Below are 21,531 nucleotides of genomic sequence, written 5' to 3'. Positions count from 1 at the left end.
TTCCAAACTTGAGAAACAAAACAAATTAATATCAGGAAACACACTGGAAATAAAAGGTCTAACTACGAGTTGTGTTATAACAGTTTGCAGGTGGTACGACAGGAAGGTCATTTTTAATATACTTGAACAGATTTTTACGTCCTCCAATAAGTGAGTAATGTCATAATCCAGTGAGAATAGTTAGATATTAAAACAACAAGTAATTTATCTTTATAACAGTACAATCAGGCTGTTTAAAGGAAGTCTTGTGTGTGTTTTGTGTACAGTATCAGTGAGATAAACGCCTGCTCCAATAAAGAAAATACAACTTGCCGTGTTACATAGTGTGCCCGACTTTTCACGATATGGTTCGTCAATAAATAAACGCCAGTTAAAGTGTTTTTAAGTACTTAGTTTCCGTGCATGATCGCACAGATGTGACACGCGTGCACAGCAGGGTTCAGAGGGAGAATGTGCTCAGTGGAAAGAGAAATGATGTGTAAATATGAGGTGGTTTGATAATGGACAGCTGAGCAACACTGACTTGTATGTGTTCTTGGGAATGTTGGATGCTCGCGATACAATACCAAGACAGAAGAAGGTGCATGTAAAAAGTTTAAAGTAGTGAATGCATAGCGCCTCTTGGACAATTGTTTGTTTTCCAGCTCATTGTTTGCATCAGATATATATATTTTTTTGTTAGACAGATGCATAAAATTGTATATTCTTGAGTGAACAAGAGAAGAGAACAACATTCAAGTATTAAAAAAATAAAAATAAAGAAAGTTTTCAAATTAACCGTGGATACAAATTGCTATTTGATAAATTAGTTTTATTACACTGAAATAAAATTCACTAGGATGTTATGCTTGTTGGACTCACGGTCCAGTATCCATGCTCATGCTTATGCTGTACACACAGCTAGTAAGATTTCGTAAAGGCCACATGCAGGTTTCAGAACATCGTCTGTATGAAAGAGAATACTTGTCATGTCATGTCGTAAGGTCAGTAATCATGATGATGTGAGAGATACATCAATTACATTGTCATCATTATGAAAATACCTGCAAATACAGAACCTGTTAAACTTGGTCTACTTCAACAGGAAGACTGGAGAAAATACATTTTGACATCACTTAGAAGTACAAAAAAAGGTTTTACAGAACCAGCACAATTGAAGGTAGAACACATAAGAGGGAGCGCGGTAACCTACTGAATAGCCTGAGGGCTGCCCCGCCTACCGAATGACAACCAGAGCAAATACTGTCTATGAGACTGCTGGAAAGTGGACGCAGTCATGCAAAATCACGTTTTGATAGACATGAATACCATTTTAAAAAATGTACTAAAAATAGGCATAAATCTTGCTTTTAGTTTGTCACACGCAAACAAATCAGGATTTCTGTTAACTCACTTTAACAGCAAAGGTGGCTGACTGATAGAGGGCAGCCCGCAGTTAGTCATTAACACAAAAATGTTGTAAAATAACTGATAAGGGTAAACAGTTGAAAAAAATCAGTAACTAAACATAAGCAATTGTTGCAGCGTAATTTTTTTTTTCTTCCCTTCTTCTGGTGACCTAAAAGCCTTCAATACGCATAAAGTCAGCGAGCTGCCCAGGTATGAATGTAAAACATTTCCAATCTTAATCTTTAGACCAATGCAATCAGATGAACTACCTTCAACCCGCTGTTCATGGGACAAACCTTCCATTTCATTCTGGGTAGATTGACATCATAATAGATGAAGCACATTTAAATTACCGCTTCAAGTCAACTTCGTCACACCTCATCCGTTCACGTTTGTATAATTAGTCCCGACTGCAGCAGCACCTGTGGCTCGCTCTCATGCGCGACCTTAAATAAATATCTATTATTTCCTTTCTCCAGCACCTCTGTGGAGCTACTGCACAATAAAAAAAAAAAATAAATAAATTAAAGAAAAAAGTCCCCCCAAAAATCTTTGTGCAAACTGAAAACAAATCTTCTTACAGCCTCGCACTGCAGGAGCGTGGACCATAGCAGGGAAAGTTAATAATCCGTCAAACAATTCAAAACAGTATTTAGAAATGGGGTTTACTTATGTGACAAGCTTGCATAAATAAGCTCCCCTCAGTTTGGAGATGTCCCCGCTTCTGAACGTATTTCCATTCTGTAAACTCTTTGGCATCCAGTTAATTCTGTCCAACCATGTAAACAAAACTTACCAAGTCACACTCATAAAAAACCACGCTCATCCAGTCCTTTGGCTGTCACTGGGTTCCATTTTGCAGTGGGTTTATTGCTATTATGGCCTGTAAAGAAAAAAGAAGAGAGCGATCTTGTTAAAAAGAGATTCTCAGATGCCACTCTGTGTGCACATTGACACACCATCAAAGAAGACAACTGGGTATTGTCTTTTTAGTCCTTTCCAATACTGTTCTACAGAGGCTTACTTGTTTCAGGTCTGGCTTTTGGCACGTCTTGTGAGTGTGTGTCAGTGGGGAGTGTGTGGCTGTTATCTCTCCGCTCACTCACAACCGCTGTCCGTGGCACGGTGGCGGAGAGGACAAGAGGCCTCTGGTTGTGGTACTTGAGACGGTATGTCTCCGTCATGCAGTTATCCACGTTAAAGTATGTCGTTAGGGAAACCTCTTGAGCGGGCAGCGCCTGTTCCGCTCTGCATCCCGTCAATCTCTCCTCACTTTCACACGACGACGGAGTGCTCCTCTCCGGGTCAGAGCCCGACTTGGAGCTTGCATCTGAGAAGGTTCGGAGGCCCGACATGTCGGGCCTCCTGTGAGGACTGACGTAGGACGTGGACGAAAGGCGGGGACTCGACAAGAAGGACTCCTGAAGCATCCTGGGACGAAATGCCGCGTGGCTGGTTTCACCTTGATGAGCGGGCGCTCGCTGGGGTGGCCGGAGGTGAGGCGACCCTGTCGTACCGAGCTGGCGCTGGTTGTTCTGTTGGAGAGGCTCTGCGGTCACGTTGGCGGGTGGGTGGTGGGGCAGGGTTACGTGAGGACAATGGGAATCGGAGGCGACGGCCTCGCTGTTACTAGAGAGGTAAGTGCTTTCTCTGTCCTCGGGCTCAGAAAGCACAAGATCATCAGAGCTGTTCCACTCTGAGCTACTTGTTTTTGTTATGTGCCTCAGGGTTGTACTTTCTCCAGTGTGCCCTCTACAGTTTGTCAGCTCCTGCTGCTCACTTGGTCTGTTATCTGAACCAGCAGAGCTCCTCTCTGAAGACACTGCTTTTCTGGAGGTACTAGAAGTGTACTTTGATTTCCGTCTACAAAAAAGAAAATGACGAAAATGATTATTATGAAAATATTGTGGGAAAAAAAAATCATGGAAAATCTTATGGTCATATCATATTCCTTCTCTATGGGCTAATTTCAGTGTGTAACCTCATGAATATGGCGAGCGTGGATCTGTGTGTCATGTAATATTTCCAGTCTCCGCCTCTGTTGCATGCTATCAGGTTGTTGTTTTCTTGAATAAATTATCATCTGTGTAGAAACATGATGTAAAGTGGTGTGCCATGTAGAATAACCCCCGATTCGTCCAGGCCTCCACATGCAGGGCAACCAGCCAAGGCGGCCCAGACCTCAGGCATTAAAACGGATGTGTTTTATTGGTGGATTTATTAAAACATGTTAATTATCCAACACAGCTATAGATTTTTCATATCAGCTCAAACTGTCTTTTGAGTTCTAAATGAGTCCAGGAGTGAATTTAAATGCTGAACTGCTGGTAAGCCACACATAGTTTTTCTCTACAGAGCTGAATATTTACTTGAGCCAGCTAATTCATCTGGTTTTGTGAAGGTTTAATAACAAATTTTGCAAAGTCTGGAATCAATGAGTCCGACTCAATGCATCAAAAGCTTCTCTGTGGAGAGAAATGACCGCAGGAACACCAACACCTGGTCATCTTCCAGCAGTGGACTTGTGTCTCCTCTTCCATTTGATTTAGCTCCACTTGTGCTCAGATCATTTAGGATGAAAACGATTTACCATCAAAGAGCAACGACTCATTCGTTTGCTACTCCGGTTAGCTCACCATGGGTTCTTTATACAGAATTGACAACCAAAGTGAAAGTCGTCCCCACAAACACAAATGAGCTGGTGAGTTTGGATAAATGCAGAATAATTTGGAGCTGGTACAGGAGTCAGAATTACCTTTTATTTCTACTAAACGAAAATAATTTCAACTTGAATTGTGAGACAAAAAGAACAGTACCTTGAACTTGGACTGCTCTTTAGATGTGAATGTGAAACTTGGTCATGGTTCTTTCCCTGAGGCTTGGATGGATGTTTACCTGTAGAAAAAAAAAAAATGCATATATGATGTATGACAACAAATTAAGAACAAGACAAAGTTGTTCTTTCAGTTTACGTGAGCAGCATTTTATAGTGAACAGCCAAAAGGTTAAAAAGAAACAGAAATTCATCCTCCAAAGGAAGAAACAACTAATGACAACAAAAATAAAGAAAAACAAACCAACTTTAAATGCTGAGATTAATCTCAGATTTATTTATTTTTCACAGAATTTAGCAATTCCATTATTCTGAATCCTGAGAATAGAGTCGGAATAGGGCTAAACATGGAAATGTCAGCGTTTAATCGGATAATTCCATTAGACTTTTTTTTTCTCTGAATTCCGAGATTATTTTCAGACGCTGATCTTCTTCCCTAATTATGACACACGCCGGAGCTGTGGATTCGTTACTCCTGCAGACTGGGATCAGCCATAGAAACATAACCAAAAAAAAAATCTATTCTTTTTCAAATGTGGCGTTCATTTTCTTCATACAAGACTAAATACATCCAATTTAACCAGACGAATAAACTAATAAAAAACCTGACAGATGAGACAAAATCATGTGTCACACGTCTGACTGGGATGATATTTTCCTCTCAGGACACTAGGGAGCAGCAGCTGAGGCATAATTTCACTGCACTTTCTCACAGCTGGATAAATCAGTCAGTGAGCTCAGTTTGAGCTCCAGTGCAGCGAGAGGCAGTGTGCTGCTGAATTCCTTCCCTGTATAAATAGATGTGTGTGTTGTAATTTATTTTTTTTCCCTTGCTGTTGCCTTGGAGAAGTCCGTAGCAGGGATAAAAGCTGTGGCTGTTGGTTGGAAACACACAAGCTCTGGATGCACCAAGCCCCGATAAAGTACCAAGTGCAGGACAAACAGATATTTATTACAATGCCGGCAGCCTTGTCCAGCTGTGCTCTCTGAATGAGCTTTGTGGGATTATCATCAGATTAATGCCTGAGCACGGCTGACTGGGTGAAGAGGTTAAATCAACCAGCCCAAGCTCTGAAATCAAACCCAGACATTAATTGATCTTCCAATTACGTTTGCGGCGCGGGTATCCAAGTATCAAATCAGATGTTTTAAGACAAACAAACAGACAAACAAACACAAAAAAAGAACACCAAAGGAAGAAAAGAACAAACACATTTGGAAAGCTCATTTACCTTGAGGCATTGTGACAAAGATACATGTTTTAGAGGAGCACATTTTTCAGTTAGGCAGTGGAATTAATTCATTAAAAAAAGCACTGTAAATAAATCTTGTTTTGTGCTATTTTACTTGTTTTTCAATTGTATATTATTACTCTTACTTAATCATCAACATCATGCAATATACATAAATTTCCACTCATTGGTACTAAGAATAGCCTAAATTTGAATAAATTTCCCTTTCAGGCAAAACTGGAGGTTTCTTTCCTTCCTGTTCCTGTAGGGTTCTTTTGTTTTTTTGCCTGAAATAAATAAATAAATAAATAAATAAATAAATAAATAAATAAATAAATAAATAAATAAATAAATAAATAAATAAATAAATAAATAAATAAATGTGCTGTTTCTTTTAAATTTAATGTTTAAAGAATGAGCTATAAACATGAACCTGTAAACATTTTCAAACTTACCATTGTGTGAGGGTGAGGACGTTACACTTGATTTTGCTTCGCCTCCCTTTTGAAGAAGCATGCTGGAAAATGAAAACCCACAATATAACATGTTCAGACAGGTAACAGTTGATGCATATTTGTTGTTGTTTTACAATGTCTTATGTAGAACCATGGCTCTTGCTTGGTACAGCAAACTGGAAATGTTTTGACAGTAAGCCTTTAAATAAATTAAGGGTACATTGTGTACAATTTAGTGACACCTAGTGGTGAAGTTGCAGAATATATATATGTATATAGTTTTTTTTTCATGAAAACCTTTAGAAATAGAAACATTCATGTCGGGTTTGAAAGACTGAAACATGAAAGAACAATGATGAAGGCAGCTCAAAACACATTAAGAAGTTGTTTCATGCAAACAAGAACACAATTATTTATAGATCAATTCAAACTAAAGATAATACTGTATTAAATACAAATTTCCAGTTCTTCAAATCTGCCATGTTGAATCTAGTAATCCCAATCATTAAACTGTGATTACTTCATAGACAATATCAATTGGAAACTGACAATCATATGAGAAATGTGCGGTCCTCAAATCAAATACGGACCTCAGGTCATATTATGAGACCTTGTGAGCCTTGATCACATTCCTACAATGTGACACTTGATGTTAAGTAAAATTGGATTTTGTATTATTTAGATGAAATCGATATTTGAGTCTGTTTTTCCAACTTTGTACTTGCAATAAAGTTCTACTGCTGACCGCAACTGTTTATTCCCACTAGAACCTTTTGCTTTTCCTTGACATTAGAGTTTCTAACAGTACTTCCAGATGTTGTTAGGCTCTATTTACACAATTAAAACATATGCTATTCTTTCCAGGCATCACTGTTTGTCCCTGCCGTGCTATAACACTGCAATGCTGCAATGGTTCGATCCCACATGTACACAGTTGACAGACTGAAGTCAAAACATCTTTACAGCCATCCAAAACGGTGCCATTTGCACTAAATATCAAGACGGCTGCCTCTGCGAAGCCTGATGACACTTTAAATCGTTCGAGCTTTGCGTGATAATTTGGCTTTTATAACCACCAAAAACAATCATCAGCATTATTGTGGAAATGTATTAAGCTGCCTCTGCTTTGTATAATTCAGGTTTTTGTCAGTATCACAGTTTCAGCTGCCCTTCTGATGCACTGATACTATATATAGTACAAGCTGTTTTAAAAAGTAATATCAGGGGAACAAGCAGTGTGACATTTTGGGTCCAGTTTTACCCTAGTTTCCAAGCAAATCAAAGGTGTTTCTGAGTGATGATGCAAGTACAGTAGCATCATCACACCTCGCGAAGCTCAGAATAGCAAACTGCAGGAAACTAAAAATAAATGAAAAGCTCGGCTGCAGCAGACCATCAGCTGCTGTCCTAGTAATGTGTGTATATTTATTAAGACTGTATTTATATTGTTACTGATTTTGTCTTAATACTGTACTGTAGGGCTTTTGGTGTATAAAAAATGTAAATAAAAATCGAGAAAAATTGACTAAAAACCACCAAGTCAACAAACTGCCCCACTTCTGAATCTCAACTGGAATAAATGTGTACTGGTATAGAGTATGTACATGTGATGAGAGAAAGATTCGAAATAAATAAATAAACAGAACCCAATCACAGTTGCTGTAAATTAAGGGCAGGAGAAAGAACACTGTTATTTGAAAGAACAAATCTCAACACACAACATTCAATCATTTACTTCAGTGTTTGTACTTTTTGAAAATCATATTGTTATCACAATAGACAACAACAATATTGCATATCGCACGTGAAGCCTATGTAGTGGGAAAGTAATTTTTATGTTTTTTAACTCGTCAGAGAGCAAGACAGAGAAGAAGACGTTTCCTTTCATCATACACACTGCGAATAACTGCGCAATAATTCTGTTGTCCTCGTAAAGTTTTTTCTGTTTATGTTGTTGGTTAATTCTACTAGTGTAGATAATGATCATGGTTTATAAAAATGGACTTAAATAGGATTCCTTTTAAATCAAACTGCAGTGCGTTTGCTCACCTCTGCAGCAGAGCCTCTGGTGTCGATCTCTGGTCTTTAACAGCGAAGCAATCAACGCCCGGCGAGTCCGGGTTGGTGGAGCCGCTGCTGAGCCTGTCACTGCTCTCATAGCCAGACTCCGTCCTCTGAATGGTCCAGGTATCGCTGCGCAGCAGAGTCTTGGGGCCACCTTTAAGTCTGCTGCTCCTCTGTTGGCTGGGCCGGCTCTCAGACTCCACAGAGCTGTGACTCTCAGTCTCGTGCCGCTGCTCGTCCTCATAAATCGTCATTAGACACTTCTGTTTCCGATCTTCCCTGGCCCGTACATTCTCCCGCTCCCGGTCTCGGCTCTGTTCAGTGTGCACTCTTTCCTGGGTTGAAGGCTTGCTGCACCGTGGGCTGTCATGCTGCTGCTGCCGCCGCTGCTCCAGTTCGTTCAACACGGTGTCAACGTTTAGGACTTCCCGAATGGGTCTCCATGTGGACTTGGGTTTATTTCGGCTTCCAGCACTCCCACCTTTTTCACATTGCTCGTGGCTGCCATCCTGGTCATAGCGACTGGGGGAAGTGTTGGTTTTTCGACTATGCCCGCCGCTCTGTCCATGCGACTCCGGAGATGCTCTGCTTGCATGGATGGATGACTTCTCAGGACGTGGATGACCTTTTAATTTTTCCACAGGAGGCTTTGGCCCATTCTCTGGTGAAGATGAAGACTTCCCATGTGCCATGTCTAAAAGACAAACAATTATTTACATAACAACTTTTTGGAAGAATGGAAAACAGATGGTTAACTAATAAAGTCAAGTCCAATCTGAAGAACATTGTATTAAAAAAAAACAAACGCATATACCTGAAACATAAATGTGATCCACTGATAATGTAAACAATGGAAATACTCCAGCTGTTACTCTCACTTGACAAGCCTCACTGTATTCACAAAGACATTCGCCCAAACTCTAAAATTACTATTTTCAATGTGTTTCAATTTGCAGCACTTAACTCAAATATATCTGTGATTTATTTGTCTTTGTTTTATCTGATCCTAACATTTCCCTCTTAACTGCCACAGAACAGGCGATTTTCTACCTTTGTGTTGCGACTGCTCAGTTCTCCGATGTCCTCTGTCCTTTTTTGATGTTTCGCCTGTCCTCTGGATATTCTCCATGAAAGGTTCCTGAAGTTTCTTTGGGCTGCCAAGAGGATGTTTCACTGTAGAAAAACACACAGTGGATGAGTGGCGGCTCGACACTGCAGAAAACATTAGTAGTTTGTGAGACCTGCTGACAACAGTGAAGCTTTTGTTCCTAAATCCCCTTTACCTGACAGCAGCAATGGAGAATGCCAACAATTGACGTACATGTAAGACAATTTACACACACTTCAATAGTGTAGTCACATTTCTTGGAAGCTTTCATGATAAGTGTGTAGAGAAAGTGGTTGCAATGCAGCGGCAAATGGGACCAAAACAACAGCAACACAAAAATCTCACCACGGAACAGATGTTACATCATTAACTTTGGAGAGACGCACTACTGCTGCCTCGTCTGTCAACCCTGTGGTGTGTTGATTTGATCCTAAAGCAAGCGGGTCATTGTGAGAAACAGTGATGAGGTGAAGTGCAAACATCTGCCTTTAAATGAGCAAAACCTAAAGGCGTATCTCAGCTTTTCCATTGACGAGACGTGGTTTCCTCTTTTTTTAGTGAAATCTAGTCCAGTTAGTACTTTATTTGAAAGGAATATGACATGCTTCAGTTAGGATTTGCAAACAAATATGGAAAGGCTCTCTGGAGCTTCCCTAAAACCAAACGTCTAAAACCTTGCGGCAGTATGTAAGTGCATAGCTGCTGGATGCTGCAACAGCCACGAGTACCGGCAGTGAGTAAGCTGTAGTATTATGGATTTTCAGATTTGTTCATGCAGTCTAATGCTGACGTTTAAGCAGTACAAAAAAAAAAAAGATAGTGGCTTTGGATAAAGTATGCCTTACATCTGCCAAGTAATTAAGTAATGCACACTTCATCATGCTGCCTGAAGTTATGCAGAGACCTTGCACTGCTACAATCACACCACAAGGCAGCTGTCTCATTTTGCTGCGGTTCTCAGAGTGAACATAAGGAGAGTGCAGACCCTTTGATTTAACAAGGGAAAGAACAATGAGCAATGCTCGTAGTCCTTAGCATATTAAGAAAACTGAGCAAACACATCAGGTACTCACTCCGATTGTCATACAAGCAAGAATCCCGTCCCATGCCAAGGTATCAGGGCACCACATTAAAGCACAACAATCCCTCTAAAGAGGCAAGATGCCATTGCCAAAAATCCAAGCCGATAAATTAATGGAGGCAAACGTCGGAAACGTCTAGGGGAGGAGTGAGAACTGTAGAGCCAGAGCATGAGATCGCTTGGCCACAGGAGCGGGGATTAGGGAGGGAGGCGTGGGTGGTAATCTGCGTGCAACAGAGGCATCATCCTCATGTCAAGTTCAAGCCAGCACACGGGGCAGGACAATCTTTCAGCCTGCGGTTTAACGGCACAATCCCGATGCAAACCATATCTGTGATCTGCGGTTTGGCGGAAATCACCATTGACACCATTTCATTTCACTAAATGGAATGTTCATGGAGACACAAGGGGAGACTGTTTTGTAAAATTAAATTATAAGACAAAGTGAAATTGATGAGTCTTGTCGATATAGTGGCCGCTCAAGCAGCAGTTTCATCTCGCCTGAAGTTTTCTGACAGGCTAAAGGATAATCTCTGTGATTGCTGGCCGACAGCAACCTACTTGTACCATCAGAAACAATATGACGTACACATCTCACTGGACAAGTCAGCCATGTACAACATATGATACATATAATATATATATAAATACATCCGATAACTTCAGCATTTTTGGCACAAATACACAGTGAGTGCAGCCACTTGAGGAGACCGCGTACAGATTCACTCACATATATCTTATCATTTACTGAAAGACTTTGTTGAGGTGGAAAAAGCGAGAACAAAGTTATTTCTGACCAAAACCTTTCAACGCTTCCACAGAAAAAACAAGAAAGACATATTTATTTTTCTCTCAGTCCTCAAAGAGAACACATTTCTCTTTTTCTGCAGAGTACATGTTGATATTTAAGAACTGATACTAAATGCCCACTTAAAATCATTTGTTCACAAATCATTCCACTTTGAAACCAATATTCCAGTTTTGAGAGTGTGTTCATACAAAGTCGCATAAAATTAAATATCTCAATCTTTTAAGGGACCTAAACAAGGTAACACAATATACGTATACTGTAGAATTAATAACTTTGAAATTAACACAGTATATTAGATACACACCACTCAATCATGGTAGCATCGGTGGCGTTTCAGATATTTAAAAGTCATCATAAAAAAGTTATTTTGGTAGAATATACCTGCAGACAAGCGTCAACATTCTCATGGATCTTTCCTGAAAGACGGATCTTACAAATTTCAAAGATTTATATTTCTGCTGATTACAATCACTAACCATGATACAGTATCCACCAGATAAACCGCTCTATTGTGAGTGCTATGAGAAAGATTTACACAGGATTTTTTATTGTTTTCACGACTGCACAGCTCATTGTAGATTATCCCTAACCTGATCCAGCTGAAGCAACAAGGTCATTCATTCATTCTCTGCTTGACTCGCTGACTCTCTAACAGCATTTGCACATAATCCAAAGCTTCCAAAAAAAACCCCCCAAAAAACAAACCCAAAACACTTTAGTAATTTTCTTAGGATCAAAGAAAAGTAATTAATTAGGTTTGAGTTTACGAAACTATATTGAAACAAATTGTAGTAAAAGAAAAATAAATGTATGGATTACACATTATATATTTTCCCCCAATGTGGCCACTTTGCAGAGCAAAAACCTGCCATCTTTGAAATACCCCACACACCGAAAGAGCCAGCCAGCATTAACAACACAAATCAAAAACCACTCACATCTATGATCTATGGGAACTTTTGAGTCACCACATAACCTTCAAACGCATTTATTTCCGTCTTTGGATGGAAACCAGAGAAAAGTCAGCCACAGTGGGAAAATGCAAACTCCTCACAAAAAAGACCTCCAAGCCCAACACAGGCTCAAACCAGAACTATCTCGCTATGCGGTGAGATTAATTCTTAATAGTCAATTTAAACTTTTCTTTTAGGTGATTCTGGTCTCACTATCTAACACTTTCAACAAATCAAAGTGAACAGGTGTAAATGTGTGTACAAAGAAAATCTAAACAAGAGCAATCAGAGATTTCTGACATCCGCCAAAGGTTGACCTGGAAAGTTTCCGGATCACCTCTAAAAATTTTAAGGAATCATCTATGGCCTAATATCTGTGGTGAAAATTTTGACAAAATCCATGGAGTAGTTGTGATGTAATCTTGATAACAGACATACAGACAAAGAAATATACGCTGATGATTTTATTACGTCCTCTGTAGTAATAATCATATCTTAAATTTAATTCGTGGTTCATTGTACGAATACCTGGAGGGACATCTTACCTGCCGTGTCACCATTAACTTGAGATTTGTACCGAGGACACATGCTGGTTTGTCTTGGTGCATCTTCATTAGATACTGGACTCCCTTCAGGATTGGTGTAAAACAAAAGAAGTGGTTGGAAATGTCCCCTGATGCATTTCGAGGCAACGTCTTTCCATTTGGATCCAATCTGGTGAAGAAGAACGAGATGAGTTAGTTAAACACACAACAGTGTGTATAGGATTAAAACAATGTGATAAAAAAGAGTAATAGCAAACCTCTTTTACTGTAGCATCATCAAAAAACATCCATTTTGAAGATTTGGTGTGATAGGCAAAAGCTGAGTAATGTTTACTGGAAAAACAGATCATTCCCACCAGGTGAAGCTCACTCCGTTTGGCATTTTCATCTGTGACTCGGTTGAAAAGCTGAAAGACAGAGGAACGAAGTCCGGCTGTCACTCTTTGTTGCATTAAATATCCTATGAGAAAACAATCTGTGCATGTGGGTCACTGTGATTTTACAGACGTGCAAATTTGTTTTGAACACAGAGGACAAATCTCCCTTCGCGAAGCAACGTGTCCTTTGAGAAGATCAAATGAAATCTTTCCTGTCGTTATCTGGCGCTCACAACCAGCAGATAACGCCACGCCGTCGTTACGGCTCTTACCCCGCACAGGTTCAAACGAGGGCCGACAGACCGAATGACATCGTCAGTGAGATCAGACTGCTCCGCATCCCAGACAAATCCAATGGTCACGATCTCTGGACAATTCATGAGAACACGACGGATCTTAATACTCTGACCACAGTCACTCTGCAAAAGCATGAAAAAAACACACACACACACACACACACACACACACACACACACACACACACACACACACACACACACACACACACACACACACACACACACACAGACAGACAAAACGATATTACAACACAATAAAAGTTACGAGGTTCATTGTAACATCTATCTCTCTTCTATATTGCTCTATTCACTATAAGGGGGCAATTTAATTTTACTTTAGGAAAAGTCAAATTATAGAATAAACCTATGTAACCTATTCACAGTATGGATTTTGAAATTAATTCAAGTAAAAAAAAATAGATTGTTTACTTAAACGGTGGCCTTTTTTAAGGCAACCTGAACCATTTCTGGTGGTGGGTCATGTATGTACATTTATGTATGTATAGGTGCTCAACAACACAGTAAAACTATGTGTATTGTGATAAAATGTCAGTGCATATACATCAGATTATTATGGAGTTATTATGGAGTCAGTAACATTTTCTTGAAAGAAAAAAAGAAAACTGGGGTTAAACAAGTCAGAAAACGTAACATACAGATACCTTAAAACTCAATTTAAGTACAGTAACAAAGTACAAACACTTTATTTGCCATTTCTCCCTGCTACTATGACATTTATCATCATTATTATTATTATTCACGAGAAGAAGAAGAAGAAGAAGAAGAGTGTATTTTTATATCTCTTTTTAAAGCCAATATTTCATGCTTTGATACCAAACCATGATAATAATAATTACAAAATAAAAGACCTTTGGCATTAAAACAAAGAAGCTGAAATATGTGAAGAAGGCAGATTTAAAATAAATAAATAAATAAATCTGATGCAAAAACAGGAACAAAGATGTCAGTGTGTGAAATAACCCCCACAGCTATAACGTTAATAGAGAGTGAAATTTGTTGTTCAGATACTGTCTGAGGCTTTCTGCTCCTCTTATATAAGAATCATTGAAACCGGCTCACTAAAATCTCAAAGATAAAAAAAAAAAAAAATGTAATCTTTTCTTTTAAGTTTAAGTCATAAATAAATGAGCATATTTCAGAGGAGTAGGTTGTGGCTTTGTCTCTCTCCCATTTTCAACGGATTACGAGTAAAAGAAAATAATGCCGTGAAATAAAACTCAAGTGCCTTTTTACTTTTTTAAAGTATCATCACGAGTGATATTGTAAAAGTGGGAAAGAGGCTGCGGGGTAAATATCCGGAGAGTTTAAGGCGGCAGAGGAGTGAGTCTCACCAAACTGACAGACAGTGCAAAAGAAGTCAGCAGCAGCAAATACAGATGAGAGAAAAACAGTGGATAAGCCCTACCCGCTATTTATATCCTAACACTAGTCTGGCAATGTCGCCTTCCGGCCGCTTCAAGTGCAGTGTCACAGCAGAAAGCACAGCGTGTACTCTACACAATCACAGGAATCATTTTTCTGTGCACTTTACTGTAAACTGTTAACTGAACAGCTAAATTATTCATCTGTAGCGATCTGTAATGAGTCATGATGGGAGAACTCAACAGATGTTTGCACTGAGCGAGTGAGACGCCATTGTGTGATGAGGTGATAAAAAAAACATTTTGCACTGGAAATAAAGGGAAAACCAAGACGATACATACCGGGCAGCTCCGGAGGTCGCCTGTGTTGTTTGCTGCCTGCAGCAGTTCTCCAAACATGTCTGACCTCAGCCGCTCGCTCTTCCCCAACATGCGGTCGACCTGTTGGCTGCGTGAGGAAAACAGGCGTCAACAAGATAAATAAAGAAGATTGATTTTTCGAGGGACACTTTTCACCACACATTTTCTAACTTGGCGTCGTAGTATTTGATGCTGCTGTGAATTCCTGTGACGCCGTGTTAAATATCTAAAACTACATGAATGAAAGTGAGTGATCATTGGAAGATTCTTTTCATGCTCGCTTTGTTTGGAATAATTTTACACAAACCCCCCAAAAAAAAGTAATCTACCATTTATTGCTTGTTAAGTTATATAACTGATGTTGGAAGCTGGGGTTGTGCTCTATTGCATTATTATTATTATTATTTTTTTTTTGTGTCTCTTTAGCTCATAAATCAGGTGTGAAATATGTTACAAGAGCGTGTCAGATAAATGCAGTTATATTCTGCAACGATGGCCTGAGGAGCAAAACACAGAACTAACTTCCATTGTGATGATACGTTGAACTTAACCTTTTCCTTACAGAACAGTCAGTTTTGAATAAAGTGGTGTAGAAGACAGATGGAAAATCCATGTATTTTTCTGAATCTACACATTTAAAAACTGTAAATAGCCATTTTTATATACATTCCTGACTAAGAGATACAATGTGTCCAAAAAGTCTCATGAAGATTAGAGAAACAAAAAGGCAAAAATAAATAAATAAAGCCACAAATCTTATAAGCAAGTACGTTCTGATGTAAACTGAAACTCTTCACTCGCCGCTAAACATTTAAAAACATTTACCAAGCATCATTCTGCACAATGAAACTAAAAAATTCAAAAGAAATAAAAATGACAATCACACTGTTTTTGATGGAGGGATTATATATAAGAGCGATTATATAAAAATAAATCTGTTTGATCAGGAACGTCTCTGATACCATGACGACTACTAATTTATCGAGGTGGCTTCACTGTTGTCGCCAATAACCAGGGAACGGTGTGACAACAGAGTGGCTGGCAGTGTGCAACTGTTTTAATTCATCAACTGAAAGAATCATATTCAGTAATACGTCAAATCATCAAAAATACACCAAGCCAGATATTTTTGCAACACTTACATCAGAACCAATAAAAATTGACTACAGAGTTTGATAAAGGACACAACATGCATTAAAAATGAATAAACACATTCACTCGCTTTAATACCAGTACACAGCTATTCTGCAGGAAATAATCTCAGCCTGGATTAAGCGCTTGCTGCAATGAGGAGAACAATTAGCAATGAAAACTTTTGTGTTTTTAATGACGTTGTTGTTTGCCATTGTTCACCTTTGGGGAATTTACACCTGAAATAAAATAACTAGTTTTGAGTGTTTTAGTGCAGTAACATGTTAAAGGATGAAAGGCCAATCAGTCAATATTTGGCCGTGAATTCATTAGCATTCACAATAAAAAGAAATAAAAGAAGTGAAAACGCATTTACATGATTACAGTGCATGTTTGAGTGACACCTGTACAATCTGTATGCAGCACAGCAGCAGGAAGGAAACCGATCTAAGATGCTTGGAATCACAATCAAAAACGTGTTCCTCGTAACCTTATTTAATACTTTTGACTTTTAAATCAGGATTAGAACTCTGGCCTGATTTTTGTATCCTGTTTTTTTTTTTAAAGCCGTGGCAGTCATTCAAGTACTCACCATAAAGCAGTGGTGGAGACATAATGTACGAACTCTGTGAATGGGTGTGGGTCTGAAGACGCTCCACAACAGCGACACACAAACTACAAAATAAAGACTGCCAGTTAAATTACTACATACAGTTCTATATTCATACTATAAACAAAAGAAGTCGCACTTGTGACTCTCTACTACTTCCATTAATTTATAACATCTGTATGATATTGTGATTTCAGTACGTAAAAGTTTCACAGTTTTAATAGGTACAACTCATCGATACAATTGCGTATTTGACAATAGTGCTCCACAGTACTGTACTGCATTCTAGTGAAAATACACATTACCTGCTCATAAAGCATCATTGCAAACTTCTGGTGGGTGATGCAGGATTTTGACGAGCAAGCGTCCGTTGCTGTGTCTGAAACTATGTGCAAATGTATTCGCTCCAGGATGTTCTCCTAATGTGTGTGAAAAGGGAGAAAATGCAACAATCAATACATGTGCACAAGCAGTACATAATCGCGTCGACTACATAAGTACAAAGCAGGGAAACGGCGAGACTATGAGTCAAATTGTCACTTCAGTTTGTTCGTGTTTCTCTCCCGTCTTAAATTAATCCACTAAATGTGATAAACACGTATGTAAAACAGTTTAAATCAGTCTCAGTGTGACACCACATAAGCTATGTCACTTTTGCTGCAAATATTGTAAATAAATCGCAGATTATCCCTGTGATTCACAGTTTATCTTACATAATGACGTCTCCATATTACCCCAGATAAATGATGTAGCGTCACTGAGCAAAACCCCAAGAGCTTAAATCATCCTAACAGGGAAAAAGACCTCAGCACACCTTCACAATAAGTTGCTGTAACTGTGACATACAACACGGCCATTAAGCGGCATGACATCACTTTCCTCTGTTTCTTTTCTCTGCCCCTCAGAGGAAGAATCATAATGTTGTTTAGTGTATGGTAGCAACGTACAAAGCACTCAGCGGCGTCATCCATCAGGCCGAGCTGGAAGCGCTGCTCATCCTTAAAAGTTTCAGCGAGGGCGTTGCGCAGGCTGTCGGATGGAAGCACGCGTTCTCTGCTCTGCTGAAACTGGCTAAATATGCTCTGAAAACAGAAGCGTCAATGGTTACCAGGCTAAACTTTTACAATCACAGAGGAGATGATCTGTTTTAATCAGAAGCATCATGAACGCCAGTGAGATGATTCCATGTGCAAAGCAACATGCTGCGGGAAGTACCTTCAAAGCACAGAAGATGCAGGAGTCACCGAGACAGAAGTGACCTGAGAGCTGCCTTAGACTTCTCCTGAAAATGTCCAGCTGCCAGAGCACCTGAGGTTTAACAAACACGCACATAATAAAACACTGACGTGCGGTGACTGTGACGCAAACCTACTTGTATGATATCATAAATGAAAAAAAAGCCGCTGAGAAGACAGGTAAAAATTAACCTGCCAAACGCAACACTCATGGATACTAAATACAAATTTAGTTTGTCTCAGGAGCACTGACTAACCCACACACACCATCACATGCACGCTTTGTTGATATATCAGTGAAAATCGTAAAGAAAAAAGAAATGACGTGTCTGTTGAGCAGTGACCTGCTTTCTTTTGAATGTTTCAGTGGAATTTATTTCGTAATTAAGAATAAGTCATTAAGCTTGGTGGAACATGTGTTACCTGGACAGCGCTGTTCAAGAAGCAGCTGTTTTGCCCGGGTTCATTCAGCAGGCCTTTGGTGAGGGCGAGCGACAGCATGCTGCCGGGCTGGTAGGACTTCTTCAGGCCTCCTCCAGGTTTTTTAAACATCTTCACCCATGCCATGGAGTTAGAGCCTGCAGCTGGAGCGAGATCATTTTCAACGTGTTTCTCGTGAGAGGATCAGAGGATGCTTGCTTCTGTCAATGTGTCTTACACCCTGTGTATAAACTCCAAAATGATTTATCACATGAAATAAATGAACTCTTGGAGGCTAGAATGGCATGAGCATGTTTTGTACTATCGCAACAACTCTGTGATGAAAAGTTACAGGCAGCATTTCAGCTTCATGACTCACCATTGTGACAAATCGAAAGAAAATGACTCAAACGATATTAAAATTAACAGATATTTTTAGAAATTAAGACCTGTTGGTCTCAGTGTCAGTTTCATGTTTGGATCATTAGCTGCAAGAATTTTTTTTAAAAATAAAAATAAGAAAAAAATCCATCTATCTACTAATCTATCTTCTATACCAATTTATTAAAGTCAAGATCGTGGGGTTATTATGGGTGAAGGCGGAGCAAAATCTGACTGGTCACCAGTCTAACACAGTGCAAACACACACATATAACTTCATCCATTAATGTCACATGAATATTATATTATATTACATTACATTACATTACATTATATTATATTACATTATATCAAAACACATAACCAACATCTAAACATGCTATGTCCTGTAAATGTCAGTACATAAACATTTGTTGCCGCATACTGATGATAACATGTTTTCATAGTACAGGAGAATCCCTGCATTAAAATTCAGCCCATCTTGGACACAGTGTCCATTGCATCACTAATCCAAATGGCTGATTTGGTGGTATGCCAGATGAATCCTATCATCACCTACCTTCTCCAGAGTTGGAGGGAGACTTGCTGCAGCTGGACATGCCGGGACGTGGGAGCTGGTGCGGTGGTCTGGCCATGGGCTCCATCCATTTCATCCCCACGCACCTCCACGGCGGTTTGTGGAAAGCATTGTTGGGATCAGCCACAAGGCAGGCTCAGCCATGTGCCACTGGACATGGATTAGCAACTGGACAAAAAGTGGGCAGGAGAGGAAAAGATGAGGCAAACCATTAAGCCGACTTTCTGAATACGATGTTGAAAAGATGAAACTTAGACATCACTAAATTAATATTGAAATATATTAATATTAAATTCTTATTGATGCAGTAATCGCCGTGCATACATGGTGTGTACAGCACATCTGCAAGAATACAAAGGTAGAAGAAGAGAACTAATTTTAGATTCTCCTTATAAAATTGCGATTTCATACATCACGAGTTTTTGATCACTTCTTCAAAATATGAAAGCACGTCATTACAAATAAAAAATATTGGGCAAACAATAAACATAAACAGTGACATTGCATAACGTCAAATGTTATGATAAAGATTTGAATCATCCAAAGCAGCAATAAAGGATCACAACAGACTCATTACTTGAAAATCTCCCAAAAGGCTACAACTCAAGTCATTATTTCTGATCTGGTGTTGCGCTCTGTCTGCCTCGGTAATGACCATATGGGTGTGCGTGGAGCTTGTTATGACCACTGTAAAAGTACACGAACTGTGTGTTTATAGGTGTGGGTGACTGATGTTTTCAGGCCCTCGGTGTCAAACGTCAACTCATCCTGGGTGTGATGATGTGATGGGTCTCGTGGACGTTGTGTTTGTTTTCGACATGCAGATTCACATTCTCCATGTCAGTTTGTCCACACATGTGTTTCTGTGCACCAGCCTGGTTGGCACCTGCACGCGATGCCCTTATAGGCCTATACGGTCTGAACATAAGCGCCAATCATCGCGGTCGGGTTCACGAGGAGGGCATGCATCCTGGAATGATGTGTACATCTCGTGTTTTTTATGCCTTAAACAGAAGCTTCGACGGGTTCGCTTCCACTGTGGGAGAGACGCTGCGAGCGCGACACGGTGTTTACTGTGTATAGGGTCAGCTCTGAGCTCTGAGTCGGCTCCAGGACCACAGATATGCCGCAACTTGCATTCATGCGTGAGGTGGGGGAAAAGAAAAAACACACACACACATACGAAAACAAAAAAACAAAGTGCGCCTCGCACTCACCTTAAAGGGGCGCGCGAGGTGTTCTGGTCTCCCGCTGAAGGCGCACAGCGGTCCAGCTGTCAACGCGCAAATCTCCCGACTTCCAGTAGGAACCTGCGAATAAAACCGGGCAGAGATGACTGCAGATATGTCCAGCCGCATGTAAGGCGCTATATCTGTGCAGCAATGCCAGCCCTCTCTCCCGACACGCGCACACAGGCAGCAGCAGCACGAGCCTCTGCTGGAGTCCGCACGCACAACACCAGGCAGGGCGCCGCGTTACCGGGAGAATCGTCCTTTTTCTTTTTCTTTTTTTCCCCCCTCTCTCTCTCTCTTTTTTTTTTTTTAATAACGAACGGAGCCGACGACGGCCTGTACCAGAATGTCCGACGCGGATTAGTGATGTTTTGATACTTGAGAGGTCAAACTCCGCCCCTAGTGTAGCCCCGGGTGCACTGCCACTGCTGCTGTATCGCAATCTTCAATCCCTGCATGCCAAACAGTGTTCTGGCTGGGCTGGCGGAAGGTCAGACTTCCAACTTGTCATGATGATGATGAGAGAAGACATCACATGACTGCACATGGTTTCATAATCATGCAGCACAGTGGGGACTAACCCCTGCCTGCTTTTTGTAAAAGCACTCACTTAAATGTCAAATACCGCAAAGGAATATTGTTGTTGGGGTTTTTTTGTTTTGTTTTTTTCTTCTTCTCTTTTTTCTTTTTTGTTGTTGCTTTTTTTGTTATGGAATATTGTTTTTATGCTCAGAGAGGCCAAGTCTAGTATATCAAATATACCCCCAAAACATTTATTAATCACACCAGACTAGATCATGTATTTTGAATATTACTTCTTATAATTCGTTCCCTTATGCTTTGTACATGTAAATAAATTATTGTGCAACCCAAGACTTAGAATATTGTACATATATGTCATGCTGTGTGTGACTCTCATGCTGCAGTAAACAGGACACTGAATTGCAGGAATCGGGGCAGATGGAGGGCCTGGCAGGGGAAAGCCTGCAGAGCAGAGCGGGTTATAAGTGTAGACAGGAAGACGAAAAGAGGCTGATGGTGCATCCAAGACGGAGT

The 21,531-nt window shown here is 39.9% G+C and overlaps 1 protein-coding gene across 1 annotated transcript; it reads right to left on the bottom strand.

Annotated features, from left to right (window-relative positions):
* Nucleotides 1-680: 680 nt before the first annotated feature.
* On the bottom strand, nucleotides 681-20,820 carry usp53b (ubiquitin specific peptidase 53b). The gene is made up of 17 exons (XM_080464758.1): nucleotides 20,461-20,820; nucleotides 19,226-19,411; nucleotides 18,289-18,449; nucleotides 17,846-17,938; nucleotides 17,578-17,712; nucleotides 16,936-17,049; nucleotides 16,613-16,695; nucleotides 14,872-14,977; nucleotides 13,121-13,267; nucleotides 12,729-12,878; nucleotides 12,472-12,640; nucleotides 9,024-9,146; nucleotides 7,959-8,667; nucleotides 5,910-5,971; nucleotides 4,206-4,284; nucleotides 2,414-3,252; nucleotides 681-2,272 (listed from the first exon to the last, which is right to left on the bottom strand). The coding sequence occupies exons 2-17, from the start codon at nucleotides 19,317-19,319 to the stop codon at nucleotides 2,196-2,198; spliced, it is 3,141 nt and encodes a 1,046-aa protein (XP_080320884.1). The 5' UTR covers nucleotides 19,320-19,411; nucleotides 20,461-20,820; the 3' UTR covers nucleotides 681-2,195.
* Between the last annotated feature and the right edge of the window lie 711 nt (nucleotides 20,821-21,531).

The sequence above is a fragment of the Lipophrys pholis genome (assembly GCF_963383615.2).
Source record: "Lipophrys pholis genome assembly, chromosome: 5".
Classification (NCBI taxonomy): Eukaryota; Metazoa; Chordata; class Actinopteri; order Blenniiformes; family Blenniidae; genus Lipophrys; species Lipophrys pholis.
This window is presented reverse-complemented; position numbering and strand designations above follow the sequence as displayed.

Bases quoted from the DNA above. Each gene is read 5' to 3' on its own strand.
- usp53b (XM_080464758.1), bottom strand. From the start codon at position 19,319: ATGAAATGGATGGAGCCCATGGCCAGACCACCGCACCAGCTCCCACGT. The intron at 17,939-18,288 runs GTAACACATGTT...GTTAAACCTCAG, and splicing joins TCTTGAACAGCGCTGTCCAG to GTGCTCTGGCAGCTGGACAT. The intron at 5,972-7,958 runs GTGAGCAAACGC...TTCATTTTCCAG, and splicing joins CCAGAGGCTCTGCTGCAGAG to CATGCTTCTTCAAAAGGGAG.